This window comes from Mya arenaria, chromosome 12 (assembly GCF_026914265.1).
Source record: "Mya arenaria isolate MELC-2E11 chromosome 12, ASM2691426v1".
Classification (NCBI taxonomy): Eukaryota; Metazoa; Mollusca; class Bivalvia; order Myida; family Myidae; genus Mya; species Mya arenaria.
In genome coordinates this window covers 40,020,541-40,038,812 of record NC_069133.1, presented here as the reverse complement: position 1 = coordinate 40,038,812, position 18,272 = coordinate 40,020,541, and the positions used below count along the sequence as shown (strand labels likewise).

General features: G+C 35.2%; 1 protein-coding gene across 1 annotated transcript; it reads right to left on the bottom strand.

Moving 5' to 3' along the window:
- Positions 1 to 4,996: 4,996 nt before the first annotated feature.
- LOC128211211 (protein mono-ADP-ribosyltransferase PARP14-like) lies at positions 4,997 to 18,151 on the bottom strand. The gene is made up of 10 exons (XM_052915738.1): positions 18,090 to 18,151; positions 16,668 to 16,847; positions 16,142 to 16,309; positions 15,539 to 15,750; positions 14,995 to 15,113; positions 13,092 to 13,274; positions 11,530 to 11,633; positions 10,388 to 10,530; positions 7,580 to 7,757; positions 4,997 to 7,364 (listed from the first exon to the last, which is right to left on the bottom strand). Exons 1-10 carry the CDS (start codon positions 18,133 to 18,135, stop codon positions 7,072 to 7,074), a joined length of 1,626 nt encoding a protein of 541 aa, XP_052771698.1. The 5' UTR covers positions 18,136 to 18,151; the 3' UTR covers positions 4,997 to 7,071.
- Between the last annotated feature and the right edge of the window lie 121 nt (positions 18,152 to 18,272).

The following is an 18,272-nucleotide window of genomic DNA, read 5'->3' as shown; positions in this document are numbered from 1 at the left end:
TTCCAATCCCCAACTATCAACTACCTTCCAACTTTACCGTCATACTTTATTGCACCATGAATTCATTTCAACCTTATTTTAAAAGTGTAAAAATAATATTAGTGGTATAAACATGTAAGGAAGTTTCATTTTAAAGTTCGGTTTCAAAGTGTAAGGCTTTTGAACAGTCTACCAGCATTGTTTTTGACAAGACAATGCAGTAGTGTCTTGGAAAGTCTATATGGGTCACTTTCTGCACATATGTAGTCATATTCAAGCCAAAGGTCATCACCAGACAACCACAGCATTACTTCTCCTCCCTAAAATTACATTGCAAATGTACTTTATACACTTAATCGTTGGCTTTAAAAGTCAAGTTCAGCAATGTTACTAGCGTGTTTTTGTTAAAGATATGCACGCACACGCACACGCATGTTCAGACGGATAATCGAACAATGATGGCAAACTTATAAGTCAAGCGTCTTGTTTTCTGAAGTAAGCAGTCTGCATCAAAACTGTATATATTCGAACTGAATAAAATTTTGTTTTACACTGTTTTTAACTGAAAGTGAAAACTTGAAAATGGTATTCCTCGCTGTAATATTCTGTTCTATCATATTTAGATTATTCAACTGAAGACATCTTTAGACTCAAAGACGGCTATTTATTCTAACACCGGGTGGGACATTCTGATGAAAGGGCTCAAAGGTGTCTATTAGTTTATTGGTTTATGCACTCATCTTGCTTTGAAGCATGTGAGTATCCTAGTTGGGTGTTTGTCTTTGCAAACATAGTATAGCATATTAAACATATAGCATATTGATTAAATAATTTGAATTGTTATGCAATGGTCATTAATTCAATTATACTCATTGAAATGTGAGTATTTAATGTTTCTGTTTTTAGTCATATATTCACCCTGCCTATAGTAAATGTTGTATCTGATGTAAACTAATATGCAATGTATGTTTATGCAATATGTGAATAGAGTGTATGGCCTTGAAGTATTTTGTTGATCAAATCCTATTTCAGGGGCTTAACTTAGCTTGATGTGCATCATAAGGGTCGTTTGTATAGAGTCCAGACCTTAACGGTATAGAGTCTTTTGTATGCCACTCGGGTTGTCTGTTAAGAATCCAATTCAAATCTGTATATATTCCAATATATATTCCTATGGGTTGTCTGAAAAGTGTTCAATACCAAGTTCGCGTTCATTTATTTTACAAGATACACAAAACCGTTAACAAAGAACAGGTCGGAAACAGGATTGTGATATTTTGAATGAAAGGGAGATGTAACTATTAACTGTAACTGTATGGTTATACTATCTAAGAAAGCTCTAAACGAATTGAAATTAATTATGTAGAGATTCTTATTATTCTTTAATTGCCAAAATAATAGTGCTCAGAGTAACCGTTCATTTCAGTCTCAATATTTGATGACTTAGGACATGTTAATTGCTAATCACCAAGTTTTATGTCAACGCATACCCATGTGAATAGAGGCAAAATATGACTTATTTTAATATAAAGGAAAAAGTAAATCTGTATCTGCATCGGAGTTTGTAAAACAAAAAATCACGCCCAAGTAGAACATCAATATAAGCTTTTCAATGGCGTCTGCGCCGCATCAGTTTCCATATTCGCACCCGTAACCGACCGTCTATGGGATGCGGACCAGTAGCGCACAGGTCGTTGTATTGATAAAATGCCGAAAAACACTTATATTCTACAAAATAAATCGAAATAAAAATATTGAAAGAAAATGATCGTCTAGATTGCTAGACGCTGATTTTAGTGAGGAATACAAAACATTGCAAACACTGTCTAATTAGACAACATTACATGTCAAGAATTGCATTACTTTATCCAACATTTGTCTTTTAAAGTAGTTGTAAAACAACGTATTCTGTTGGGTCAAATAAAACTAACTTGGATGTCTTGGTTCCATTCTTCTCAAGAAATGCGTGTCTTAAACTAATTGTTCCAAGTAAGCAATTGTTAGAGTCTGGGGTAAAATTTGCGTAGTTATGTTCATCTGCATTACACATATATTTATTGTCAATAAAAAAAGAGCAGTTATTGGTTACAAAATAAAACCCTCATGAAAAATAGATGCTTTTACTTTTACACTGCAATTATAAACATTAGATTCAACCAATTTTTTTGCCATAGGACTGGGATTTCTATGCGGCTCTTTTGACCGCCTGGACAATCACCTTGCAGTGTTGTTTTATCTGGGATTCTTTGATTGCTGGATCATCCCCAGGCTAATGTTTTTAGAAGAAACCTGCTGCGGCTCCTGGAAAAGTATTTAAACTGTTAGAAAAAGCAAACTTTCACGATCCTTGTATGTCCTGTGCTATGTGAGCAAAACATCGATAACTCTGTTAAAAAAGTCTGATAACCATCACTTACTTAATCGTGGACAATGATATATCCTGAATTGCATACAAACATTTATCATACTATAATTGCTACAAATATTTATCACTGCTTATATTTCTTAGTATAAATGCTAAGTAAACAAAATGTGTTACTGATTCCAAAGTATGTTTTCCAAACATCCTTCATACGCACTTCGTATGTGTGTCATATCAATTATAAAACAATGAAAGTACTTTTATATATACGATCAAATGCTTAGGGTTTTATAAGGTAATCTTCAATGTTTGGCGTTTTGATGGCTTGGACATCTCTTATATAACGGAAGTAACTTTGTTAGTTTAGATTATTTTATAGGCTATTAAACACAGAATGTCATTAACGTCGAGGTCTACCTGTCGCGAGTCTTTTGACCACCCTTGACTGACACAACTATCTTTAATGTATATTGGTTTGACATTTAGAACTACATTTCATACACAATAAATCCATTAAATGTATTATGACTAATATAGCATGCAGTTTAAGCTGTTTAGCGCGAAAGTGTTCATACATTCTGAAGATTTAAGTGTTGCTATTTTTCAAATTTCTCAACATTTATGTTCGCTCTCTCATTACTCGTTGGGTGCGTTCGTTCGTTCGTTCGTTTATTAATCAATTAATTCATTCACCTTTTCTTTTTCTTTTTATTATTCATCAATACTTCACCTTTCGGATATTTGTGGTTAGCTCAGTGGCAAATGTAGTGACATTGCCCTCTCTCGCTTACATATTCATAGATGTTGTTGTGTTTCCATGACTACAAAAATCCCAGGAACGTAGACTTCTCCCCGTTGTAATGAATGGACAGAATGCGTATAGTTTTATTAACACAGACCTTGACCCCACCGATCCCAATCTCAAAACTACCTGGATATACACATACACAGATTCTTCACCACTCATTATTTCTCATTTTTAAAAAAAAATGGAAACCGCTTTTTCTATTTTACGAAACAGAAACCATGACCTTGGTCCCTACACCAATCATAACTAAAAAAAGTAAGTGGAACACTTAATTCGACGCAAGCCTTCCTTCAAGAAACTAAGCGTTCGTTTGAAGCCTGTATTTAAGAATCCGAAAATGACAGGTTCAATATGTTTGCTAGCAAAGTAAGCTTTAGGTCGCTGTTAAAGAAATGCTATTCATTTACACTCGCTTGTTGCTGTTCAGACCTAACATCCATTTAACCGAGAAAACATGAAGATTCGTTCGGCGGGTATTTAACAATACAACGTCTTTAAGACAATGGGAAAGGTATGTTATCAGTCCGCAGCTAGAGGAGGTTAAACTAAGGTTATTATTTTTGACATATTTAAAGCAAAAAGGCCTTGTTCGTCATATTTCTCGTAATATGAACGTTAACTTGGGTACAGATTATCTGATCGTTAAAAAGTTTATTGGGGCGAAACAGAAACACTGCATATTAAAATGAAAACTTTTATTATCATTAGCATTCATACTTTTACACACACCACACGGACGTTGCATTAACATGGTATACATGTTTTAATTCCAAACGCTTTTAACCGCCTGCTCTGAAAATGTGCAAAAATGCACGAACGGAGAAACACTTCCTATGTGTCCTTTTGACTTTCAGAGTGTTTCTGTTCATCATATATTGCTGTACATAAACTACACATTTCAATGATAAGCGTTTGTAACGTTACTATATCTGATGTTCACATCAACACACACTATACACACTATACGATATATCACGGTTTAACCATGCATCTGAAACAATGGCTATACTTTGTTGTCTTTAAATATTGGTGTCGTAATCATGGATTTAATGCACCACATAACAATGATCTAATACAGCACATTCGAATGAACTTGTGTTTCGAATGCACTCCACAACATTGAAATACTATAACATATCATGTATATAATACTTTAAATAGCTTTTAACTTATACTCCACGTATCACAGATTTCATACAGCACAAAAGAACATCCGCGAATCAAAATACAACATATCACCGATCTAATACACCGCTTTCTACGATTAAGTACATCAATTTTCATGGAACTAACTCATCTAATAAGTCCGAGCTAACAAAACACATTTCCTGGATCCGAATATAATACACCAAATTGCATTGAGCTTATACACCCAATGTAACAAATCTAATACACCACCTTGCATTGAGCCTATACACCCAATATTACGGATCTAATACACCACATTGCATTGAGCTTATACACCCAATATTACGGATCTATAACACCACATTGCATTGAGCTTATACACCCAATATCACAGATCTAATACACCACATTGCATTGAGCATATACACTCAATATTACGGATCTATTACTACACATTGCATTGAGCTTATACACCCAATATTACGGATCTAATACACCACATTGCATTCAACTTATACACTCAATATTACGGATCTAATACACCACAATGCATTGAGCTTATACACCCATTATTACGGATCTAATACATCACATTGCATTCAGCTTATACACTCAATATTACGGATCTAATACACCACATTGCATTGGGCTTATACACCCAATATTACGGATCTATTACACCACATTACATTGAGCTTATACACCCAATATTACGGATCTATTACACCACATTGCATTAGGCTTATACACCCAATATTACGGATCTAATACACCACATTGCATTCAGCTTAAACACTCAATATTACGGATCTAATACACCACATTGCATTGAGCTTATACACCCAATATTACGGATCTAATACACCACATTGCATTGAGCTTATACACTCAATATTACGGATCTAATACACCACATTGCATTGAGCTTATACACTCAATATTACGGATCTAATACACCACATTGCATTGAGCTTATACACCCAATATTACGGATCTAATACACCACATTGCATTGAGCTTATACACCCAATATTACGGATCTAATACACCACATTTCACTTAACTAATACACCATACCAATACACCATACATCCGAATCTAATACACCATGGTAATACTGATGACAGGATAAATGGTATGCCTAGATACTCAATATGATTTTTTCTAACAAAATATTCAACAATAATGATTAGGTCGAAAATAACAGTCAAAGAATTTAATATGATTGAACTCAACAAAACTTAAAAAGGAAATGAGTGGATAATCTTTAGGAATTCATAATATTTTGATGACATTTTAGTAGCGTTAGTATATACCGGAAACAAATCGCGATACGCTTGTAAAGGTTATATTCATTCATGACGTCAACGTTACTCCCAAAATATAGGCTATAGTTATAAATCGAATTCAACAAACGTATTTATAAGTTTGTATACAACTTATTTCCATTGCAATTACGCACACTCTTTCAAGAAAAATAAGTACATGTATCAAGTGAAATTGTAAAGATAAAGTACGCGATTCAAGATTGATCCACACACAATGATAGCACACATATAATAACCATTGTTTTACCGCTTTAGGAAAAGCTGATCAAAACAAAACTTGGGTAAAACTTTAATAAGTTGACCGTTTCATAAACGGACTTGGTAATAACAATAATCGCAACAGCTTTTTCAAAATGTTAACTTCAAAAGATAATACACTGATATCAAAGGCAGTCACATAAGAAAAACGTTTAAGCACATTTGTATAAATTTTGCCTTAAAAACTGATTTCATTTCATTAAATATAATTATTATAGCTGGTTTACCGATTTTACTATAATATCGTGTGTGACCAATCCATATGAACTTATTTTTGATGAAAAGTGTATGGTAACTAGAGCATCTAGGCGAACATATGCATGGTATGGGACTTCATTAACCAAATAAAGACATAGTAACATATTCTTGTATAGAGGCAATACATAACGAGGGAAGTCCCAATAGGTAATATTGCTTTATAACAAATTACCTGTTACTATGCTTTACTTGGCGTCGACATAATTAATACAAAATCATTATACAACGATTAAAAATATGAGTAATACAACGGTGAGCATATATGCACATTATAACAAAGTCACAATAGTAAAGTAGATTTTTTTATTAATTGAGTTAATCGTAGACAAATCATGCAAGAAAAAGGGAATTTCTAATTAAAAAAATGTTGATATACTTAATCTCAGGAATTTTAACAACAGGATACTTAAACAAAATATAATAAAGTCATAAGCTTATAAAAGAAACTATTCATAATATAAAATAATAAAAACAAAATAAACATAGATGTTGCTGACATGGACTTAAGTGAATGCCTACACAACACTAGATATCAGGGAAATCAATGAATTTAACAAATGTGCACGCATTTGTTATGCCCAAAGTACACAAAAGCAGACGTAAAAAAAAAACGTTAGAATATCGCAAATACAATTCTGTGTTCTGCAGGAGAGTATAACAAATAGCAAACATATGTGTTGGAGAATGCTCGAAGATATTTGGGCATCTGTTTAAACCGCACGGTCTGATTAAACTTGCAGAGCGTTATGATAAAAGAAATACAGTTTTTACGGAAATACAGCAGCACAAAAAGTATCTTAGAATATAGTCCGAGGAGATAGACACTATGACTCCTCCACAGAACTGTGTTTTATTGTCATTCAAAACCTCCAAGATTAAAACTTCCTCTTCAGATGTATGTCTCTAGATAGCATGTGCTCCAGCAGAAAAATATTTCCGCTTTAGACTACCTACTGTTTCTTAAACGTTATTATGTAAAGAGGGTAGGCCTGTGTGTCGTTAAATATTATATACATAGCGGGACCAGCAACATTATTTACGACGGAATCGTACAGGGCATTCTTTCCTGCGTTAGTTTTCGGTGGCTGGACGCGCATTCCCGATTTTCCCAAAATGAATTCACCGGTCAAAACAGCGCAGTAATACATTTTCTTTAGTCCCTGGGCACCGGGTCTTGAATACGTATCTGAACAGGAATAGTTTGCATTTACAGCAAAATAAACGCCATCCCCAAAGGCCGTAGCTTTAAGGGAAACAAGACACATTTAAGCAATATTATCAGTATTGTTAATTCAGCTGCCTTAGCCCTTGTATAGTTTAAATGTTATGGGTTAATTGTGAGCACAAACTAATTCAACGTCAATAATGCAAAATCATTAGCAGAATATTTCGACAAACCAATATTAAACTTAGTTCTTGTTACGAGATATAAGCAGGTGGTTTTAATTAAGTGACTACCGTTTTTTCCACAGTAGCTCCTGTTAAAACCATGTGCGTTGACACTGTCCACGGTGTCTTCAGATGTACCGTGCCACAGGAATTGCTCGTTTTTCGTTCCTGCGGGATTCTGGCCCTCGAGCTGTTTCTTTTTCGCTTCATACTGTAGCCACAGTGATTTGTTTTGAACTTTCTCGATCTGAGAGGCAATATATACTTTAAACGTTTATAAAGTTTGATCACATTCAGATTACTAATTAAGAAATGACATTTTAAAGTGATACTCGTATTCAAAATCAATACATTCACATGTATAACAATAATAAATTCTGAGCGATAAACCTTTAACTTCTTACTAAATAATGCATTAATGGAAATTATTAATTACTGATAACAATATTGTAACCGAGTATTTCATAGCTGAAAACGCACAAAATTTAAATGACTGGTGGGTCCTAGAAAATACAGTGATCGTCTATCATCTTATAAGGTAGAAATTCCACGTTTTGCACAGTTCTTTCAAATGAATCACGTATTCCTCATAAGAAACATACTATTTTAGATATTTATTAACCTTTTTCGGTAAATTTAAACAATTGTATGAATTGTGGTTCTGCTAGGTGGGAGTAAGATAGCATCTTTTAAAGGAAAAATCAATCAGAAATAAAAAATAGTGTTAAATGAGCGGTCGCGAATGAATATATCATAACCAAGAGCTGTCGCAGAGATAGCGTGCTCGACTATTCCACCGCTTTTCAGTTTAAGGATTGAAAAATATTGGCGAAACATGCATGGATCACTGTCAGATTAGATTCCAATGCAATACATGATGTGCTGAGAAATAAACATAAATGTGGTTATATGCAAAACTTTAACCAGAATTTCTAATTCTAATAATAAAGGGCCATTATTTGCGAAATACAGTTATCTAACTTGGTTATTCAATTAGATTGGGTGGTTGAATACCATTGTATAAAGTCTCAATGCAATACATCAAGTAGTTGCTGAGATATTATCCTATATGTGTGCTAACATGCAAGACCTGAGCCAGAATTTCTAAGTCGCATAATAAAGGGGCAAAAACTTTATAATATGAAAGATAGAGTTTTCTTGCATACCGGACGTGTGTTTCCGGTCATGTGACCGGTGCTGGAAAAACTCATCTTACACCCCCCATGTAAGATGAGTCACGCGCAACAACGCGCCACTTCTTATTTCATTTATTGTATGATATGAAAAATATATTATATCATTTCAATATAGCGCAATCAAATATATATGTTTGCAAGACTTTTAATTAAAAATGAAAGTATATAATCGTTAAAAAACGCTATTTTTAGTTATTCAAAATGTCTGCGCTCTATGACGTCAGTAAACAATGTCGCACGCGCTTTTTGGTGTAATTGTACAAAAGTTCGTTTTCAATGTCATTTTTTTCCACAAATTGTTAAATTAAGATATGCAAGAAAAAATACCAATCATGATTTTTCCGGTTCGGATCGAAAAATCGGGTCGGATTTTTCTATCCGTACCGGAAACACATGATAGATACTTATAATTTTACTTGATTAAATAAGAAGGATAAGTGGTTGGGAGCCTGTGTGTAAACTTTCAATGCAAACATGATGTATTCGCTGAGGTATTGACTTAAAAGTGGTCACATGCAAAACCTAAACCAGAATTTCTACGTCGAATAAAAAAAGGGGCCATTATTTGAATTTAATACAAACTAGAGCTATCTTACTTGATTATTTTAGTAGATTGAATGGTTGAGTATCATTGTATAAAGTCTCAATGCAATAAATCAAGTAGTTACTGAGATATTAACCTATGTGTGCTTACATGCAAAACCTTAACCAGAATTTCTAAGTCGAATAATAAAAGCCTATTATTTGCATCATATTCAAATAAGTGTTATCTAACTTCATTAATTTAGTATGTTAGATAGTTGGGAATACATATCCAAAGTTTCAATGAAATAAATGATGTATTTACTGAGATAAAGACTTAAAGATGCTTACATGCAAAACCTTAACCAAGGTGTGATGCCGACGCCATGGTGAGTAGTATAGCTCTCCTTATTCTTCGAATAGTCGAGCTAAAAATTACTGAAATAAAGTTATTTAAGGGTTATAACTCTACATTGACGAAAACGAAATGACTGTTTATGGAACTTGTCCGAGATACTCATTTTGCCAAAATTTTGTGTTGATTTAAACAAAGGTTTTTTAAGTTATTAATCGGACATAACCGATCGTTATTTCTATAACAAAAGGGTGATTACTCGTGTATGACTAAGGCGGCATGGCTGTTTGTGAAACATGTCCGAGATAGTTTGCCCATATACATTCTTACCAAATGTGGTTATGATTTGACAATTGATTCAAAAGTAATTGATCGGACAATACCAATTAAAGGTAATTTCAATAATTAAAGGGTGATTACTCTCTAGTGACTCTCGAACTAAGGCTGGTTATCGAACTTGTCTGAGATGTTATGCCCATACCTATTTTGATCGAATTTGGTGATGATTGGGTTAACGATTCTAAAGTTATTGAATGGACAAGATCGATTTTAGGTAATTTCTATAACCAAAGAGCGATAACGCTCGAACAACTAAGCCGATTAGTCATTCTGACTAAATTTGGTTATAACTGGACAAAGGCTGTTTAAGAAATTTATCGGTCAACATACTGAACAACGCCCTCCTGCCCATCCGCCCACCCGTACGCCGCACGTGAAACTATAATACGGCCCGTTCTATGAAAGGGCGCATAAAAATAGTGTACAACGGGATAGGTCACACATGAGTATTGGAAAATGGTTTACCGAGTGAATAGTGTAGCCTCCACCACTGGACGCGTGAAATCTCCCGGATAAATCAGTGTACTCCTTGTCAGCGGGGGCCAACTTATACACCAGTAAATTTCCCTTCATGGCTTTCCAGTTGGCAGGAACCTCTCCGCTAAATTCTGAAATCAGGAAATATTTATGCGAAATTGAACAGCAAAGTTACTTGAATAATCATAGGAAATTCAAACACCAACAACCACGATATCATTTGTAGACGCCAATTAATTTTCTTTGCCTGCTTTTGGCCAAGACAGATTGCAGCGAGAAGGTGTAATGCAGATTAAAAAATTACATCCTAACCTTGATTAATAGGCATCAATGTTCAATGTATGACTTTACGTCAAGAATATGTAATGAGATTGTAAAAGGAACAATACAATACACAAGAAAACTAGCATGTTACAGAATCAGGAAAATACTGTGTTGTAATAATACAGCTATCGAATATGGTAAAACAACGCCAACATGAATACACATTCTATAAGAAAATACAGTTTTTCAAATGGACAGTCTAATTACTTTGTATATAACAAAGATAGAGTATTTAACAACATCGATCCTTCCAAATCAGCGATCTTAATAAACCAATTTTCGCTTACAGTTACAAAATGCTTTCTTTCATCAAAATCTATAAATTGAACATTTACTAATACCATATACCAAAACAAAGTAAAAATCAACTTCATATCGGTATGATTTGTCTTGGTAGCGTTTTGCAGTGTCGCCGGCAGGCGAAAAGAAGAAAATGTGCCAAGTGTCGAGGCGAAAATGTCCCTTATGCCAGCTGGTGGACGGACATTCGCCAAGAAACGCGGCGGAAATGCGAAATAACAATGCATTTTCGTGATTTCGCCCGTCCCCTTTGAGCAATTTCGCTCCCACATATGGCGCATTTGCGCCTTGAACTTTGCACATTTCGCCTTTAGGTGAAACGCTACAAAGACAATACATACCAACGATTCATGTCTTCCGGAACGAGAAGAATACGAAATGCACCAAGTAGTTGGGCGGGTCGAAAATGTGCGAAGTGACGGGGTGATAATACGCCAAATATTTGGCGAAAATCAGCCGCATTATTATGCCGCATTTTCGTCAGACTTTAAAACTGTACTAATTACCTTTGATAAGATATTTTCGAATAATTGTATCCTTTTCACCAGGCTTTGACTTGCAATACTCGGAACAATTCTTAAAGTCAACGACCACCTCTTCTCCATTGTCACTGTAAACGACATTAACATGTCAACATATATTTTATGCTTATATATATATATATCAAGCATTGTATCGCCGTCGTCATGTGACTCAGAAAAGGTAATTTTAACCCTATAGTTAATAGAAACATAACAAACAGAACAAGAGCTGTCATAAAGACAGCGAGCTCGACTAGTCCGCCGCTTTAAAGAGAAAAATTACAAAGTTTTAGTGAAAAATGCATGGATTACTGTAAAATACGATTGAATGCAAAACCATATCCTGAATTTCTAATTGAAATAATGAGGGGTCAAAATTTGCATTATATGCACGATAGAGTCATCATACTTGATGGTTTAAAGTTTCAAAGCAATTTATCAAGTAGTTGCTGAGTTATTGACTTACATGTGCTGACATGCAAAACCTTTACCATAATTGCTAAGTCGAATAAAAAAGGTGCAAAATTTATATCATATGCAAGATAGAGTTATCTTACTTTATTAATTAAGAAGGTTGAATGGTTGGGAGCACATGTATAAAGTTTCAATGCAATACATGATGTATTTGCTGAGTTATTGACTTAAGTGTGGTAACATGCAGAATTTTAACCAGAATTTGTAAGTCGAATAATTAAGGGCCATCATTTGCAAAACACAGTGATCTAACTTGGTTTTTTTTCAAGTAGGTTGGATGGTTGAATACCGTTGTATAAAGTCTCAAGGCAAAAAAATGAAGTAGTTGCTGAGATATTAACCTATGTGTGCTTACATGCAAAACCTTAACCAGAATTTTTATGTTCAAGGATAACCCGTGAAAGTGCAAGCACTTATTTCCAACGGGTCCTTGTCCGGTGATAATTATGCAAAATAGAGTTATCTAACTTGGCGATTTAAGTAGGTTGGATGGTTGAGTACCACTGCAAAACAATTCATCAAGTAGTTGCTGAGATATTAACCTATGAGTGCTGACATGCAAAACCTTAACCAGAATTAAGTACCACTGCAAAACAATACATCAAGTAGTTGCTGCGATATTAACCTATGACATGCAAAACCTTAACCAGAATTTCTAAGTCAATTAAGAAAGGCCCATAATTTGCATTTTTATTCAAATTAGTGTTATCTAACTTGATTAATTTAGTATGTTTGGAATACATATCTAAAGTTTCTATGCAATACACGATGCATTTGCTGAGATAATGACCTAAATGTGCTTACATGCAAAACCTTAACCAAGGCGTGGCGCCGACGCCTACACATGGGTTAATAGTATAGCTGTCCTTATTCTTCAAATAGTCGAGCTAAAAGGCAATGATACCAACAGCGACTTGACGACTCCATTGGTATTGGTCGAATAGCAATATCAATTATCACCGGACAAGGACCCGTTGGAAATAGGTGCTTGCACTTTCACGGGTTATCCTTGAACGCAAGGTCTAAAGACATGCATAACATTATAAGCTAATTGAAGAACTCCGAACGCTTACGTGTAAGTGAAATTGTCCTTTTGTGCCTTAAAAGCCTGCTCTATTTGATAGTTCAGCATCATTTCATAGGGTTTCAGTTCATCCTCCATTTCGGTCTGTTCTATCCAATACCACTGGACGATGTCTTTCAATATCATGGCGGCATTCTGATCTTGCTCTATTTTTGCAGCATCACGTAAAGATCTGTTGATATAGAAAAAACTTTTCGAGATACATTCATCATATCATGACCTCATGCATATATTGTGTTTAACTGAATAATTGAAAATAGTATCAAAAAAGACATGTTTGTCAAACAGTATGCCCCCTGAACGCCATGTTGTCAGGAATATTTGGACAATTGAATGAAATATGCATGGACCGAAATGACAGCTGATTTGTCATTGACATTAGAGGCAGTTTTAAGATTATGACCATTTAAAGTGTGGGGGCAGTAACAGCTATTGCAAGTCTTCATCTAAACCAGGCATATTACACAAACGATCACAATTAAATTGGAACCTAAGTTCTCACCCGTTGTGCCTGTGTTATTAGGTGGAAAATATTCCATTAACATATGGTTGACAATCTGGAAAAACTAAATTAGTGTTACCTAATAATTATTGCTTTGCAGTATATAATAAGATTTCAACCTTTGATGTGGTGAAAAAAGAAAAAAAAGGTTGAATAGAGAAATGTAGAGATCCAATCTCTTCATGCCATACCAAAGTGGTAAGAATAAAGAGGGCTAAGCATTCTTCAGTTATCAATCAGACAAGCTCTGTGTGTTGAAGGTTAAAGTGATATTTGGAAATGATGACCCCAAAACAATAGGGGTCATCTACTGCTCGCGCCCATCCTCTACGTAAGGTAATTATTGCTTTGCAGTATATAATAAGATTTCAACCTTTGATGTGGTAAAAAAAGAAAAAAGGTTGAATAGAGAAATGTAGAGATCCAATCTCTTCATGCCATACCATTGTGGTAAAAACGATGCCATACCAAAGTGGTAAGAATATAGAGGGCTAAGCATTCTTCAGTTATCAATCAGACAAGCTCTATGTGTTGAAGGTTAAAGTGATATTTGGAAATGATGACCCCAAAACAATAGCAGTAATCTACTGCTCACGCCCATCCTCTACGTAAGGTTTGAGGACTAAAAATCTACCCATTGTCTACCCCCCTCCCCACCGCACAAACCTTTATGTCACATTTGAAGGCCATGGATGCAGGCATTGTCGAGTTATCACACGGGCATCCTTTTTGAGTTCAAGGTCACTGTGACCTTGACCTTTGACCCGATGACCCCTAAAATTAATAGGGGTCATCTTCTGGTTAGGTCCAGCAACCAAGTCAAGTTTGAGGGTCTTGGGTGCAGGCATTGTCGAGTTATCACACGGACAAACTTTTCCGCATTCAAGGTCACTGTGACCTTGACCTTTGAACCCTTAAATCAGGGGTCATCTCCTGGTCAGGCCCAGCCCCCATGTCATGTATGATGACAATAGGTCCAGGCATTGTTGAGTTATCACTCGGACAATCTTTGACAACCTTTTCGTGTTAAAGGTCACTGTCGCCTTGACCCGATGACCCCTTAAATCAATAGGGTACATCTACTGGTCAGGCCCAACCTTAATGCCAAGTTTGATGACCATAGGTCCAGGAATTGTCGAGTTATCACTCGTACAAGCTTTGGTTTACCGAATGATTGACCGACTGACCGACCTACTGACATGTGCAAAGCAATATACCCCCTCTTCTTCGAAGGGGTGGGGGCATAATAATGTTTGTGAAAATAATAAATATTAAAATCTGAAATAGTTAAATGTATGTGTTACATTTCATAGCTTGCCTGTATACACATACACGTAATAGCGTGATTTATTTATGGCCGGCAAGAATGTTTAGCTGAAAACCAACATACGCGTATATATCATCTGTGACATTGACCACATTTTGCATAACACCAACAATCTGGATAACTCCACCAATAAGTTTGTATTCAACATGGTTTTCGTCTGCCTTCTGTTTGATTGCCTTCAGCTGCAACCAAAACATGTAAACGAATATAATCTAATAAACAAACCCAAACCAAAAATACTACTGTGATCCTGTTAAGTGGCTCTGTACAGAGCCGAATTACAAATAGATCAATCCGCATGATAGTCACATGGTTATCACAATCTTCATTAATATTAATGCATTTTTATCATTAACAGTTTGGGGAAATCTTTTTGAAAGGCTAGCAAACTCCACATAGGTGTAAAATGGGGTTAAACCGGAGGACGGATCCTCAACCCCACACCTAACACATTTTATTGAAATGACATATGTTTTTACATTACACAATACTTTCAGATTTCTTCAGTGAACACAAATTGTAATACCACTGTGTAACAAATGTAAGCGTATTATTAATAATACTCATGCGGATAACCACGGAAAATCACACACACATATAATTTTACCTGTTTATCATTCATCCGGGAAATAACAGTGTCATCAAAGACCTTTGTAGACACTTCACGTTCTATGCAACTGTCCAACTTTTGAATTGCTGATGTTATAGTGTTCATATTTAGGGCCCACAACGTGAAAAGAACAGCGTCCTTATCTGCTTCAATCTTACTAAACCTACGAGTGGAGGGCTTTGGAGGAGGCGGCAATCCTACGCCAACTCCTAGATGAGAGACAGAACAGTATATACTACCGTTAATCAACTAGAATATATAGCTACATGCATTAGCAATACTTCGACATACACAGGTTTTGAAAGAGATTTTGAAAAGGTAAATTAATTCATTTAGAGGCAGCGCATGGCAATTTAAAATTATTCACAATATATATGATTGATTAGATTTCCGTGAATCATATGTGTCGCCGATGGAGAGCGTCGATCTTTTTTCAAGTAAAGGTCAACACCGAAATCAGTTTAGGATACTGTGACAATAACCGATGTACATACATAGTGTGAAGAATCTACACCAAATGGCAATAATTATGCCATGCCATGCAGGCGACACAATACGGTACAAATACAAGAAATGCAGAACACACTTCACCCTAGTTACCCTGTAAGCCTTTTGCTTTGCGAATTGCACCGTGAAAACTGTCAATCATCTCTTTCTGAAAAATCACAAATCTAACGTCTGTCAAGCTGCCGCACCCATCCGCTGCAAATTCCTTTGTCGCCTGAACCATTATCTGTGCAGTTGCCGCAGCGACACTAGCACTCATGCCTACAAAGGAGCATGCATGTAATACACAATGAAACAGGTCTGTTAACCCTGGCATATGAAAATTGTAATAGGAACATGGTATCTAATTAACTTTTATTATTGGATAATATTTCTTTCCTTATTTTGCACTTGAATCTCTGGAAGGATATATTGTAGGAAAATGACATTGGAAGTAAATCATAAATGCAGTTTTTCATAATTTTTCGATAAGCAATAGAGACGTGCGCACAATGGCTCATACTATACTAGACTATACTATATTTTCTAGTGTGACAGTTTTCAAGTTTCTTTACAAGAAATCGAGAATTAGACGATATGGATTATAAAATCCAATTATGATATCTGGCAGTAACATTACCAGTTCCTAATGCAGGAAATGCAAGGCTACGGAAGCCCTTTTTCTTGGCACGTTCTAAGCACTTGACGATAATCTGCTTCCAGTCCTGCGGCGACTCCTTGGCCACAACATGCATAATTTGACGGCACTTCAAATGCGGAGCTTTCGTTATTACCACTTCATACTTCTTCATGTCAACTTCTGTAAAAAAACGCAAACACAATAGTAACATTTATTCAATAAATTTGGTAAGTTTATATCGATCGAGTAAACTGTAGAATGGAATAATTTCGCGAGTGTAAAAGATTCGTGTGTAATCAATCTTGTCACGAATTTTAAACCTAGCGACAATGTTTACCAATTTTAACCATGTACTTCTGCGGATTTGGATGTTTCTCTTATTTGTAGCGCCAATCAGAGTTTAACCAATTTGAATATCAATTCAAATCGAAGAAATCGAGAACTGATTACTATACCCAAAGTGAGCCACTTGAGTTTTAATGTAAAAAAGGATATGTCTAGTGCAATGAGAATGTGTTATCTCCTAATCGACCTTGGTGAAGACATAAATGCTAAAAAAAACTCGCTTAGTTTATTCCTGGATAATGATTAAGACATTAACTGCACCAAGTTTTTAACCGACTACAATACAGTGAAAATTGACATTTCTCTCGAGTACCTGACACGATTGACCCTACAGCTACACCGTGATCCTCATAAACAAGGCTCGAAATCATCATGATCGGAAAATAAATTATGAAGTTATTGTTTGCTTGTTTCTCAATTTGGTTTCTAATTGAATCTAAACGTGCATTACATCGTGTTTTTTTGGAAATTACCCAACGATAAAAACCTGATTTATACATAGTGCTTAGGACAACTGTCACCAAGTAAAGTTCCATCACCATTGGAAAAAAATGCGTTATTATCGGCATGAAACTTTGCTGAAAACACAGTCGACGATGCCGACAACGACGCTATTTTTTAAATATATACCGCCCTTTCAAGAGAAACATAAATTGTGTCAAAAAATTTAAACCATGCGAAATAAGCGAACTCCAAAACTGAAAATCGCAAAAAAGGAGTGTAAGGAGATTTAAATGTTCTAAAATATTGTCTCTGTCTTGTATTGACAGTGTTAGTCTTTCCACTGCTTTAAAGTCTTACACAGAATTAAACCGAAACTGCATACGTGTATTTTAGCGTTCAATTGTTCGCTCTTCCGTGAATTCTTTACTTGTTAAATTAATTATTTAATCCTGTTTTTATGGCATTTGGTAATACTTATATACGAATGTTTGTTCATTCAATGTTTAAGTAACACAATAGAATGATTTTAAATATAACTTACTTTCTAATACTTACTTCCTTAATTATATACTAGCCTTATAATTTTAGCACTTTTTTAAATAAAACAAAAAAAAGAAGGGGTAAAGCAATTACTCTTTGAGTTTGCCTCGTCCAAAAGTGACTTTCCGCACTTCTTCATCAATGCCTGTGAAACCTTTCCTAAAATGTAAATATACGATTCGGAAATAAACACTAAGTGAAACATGTGAACATGGCAATGCTGATAACTATGTAAAGAGTTGTTACACATGATTTTTCTTGGGTTGTTTTTGGAAA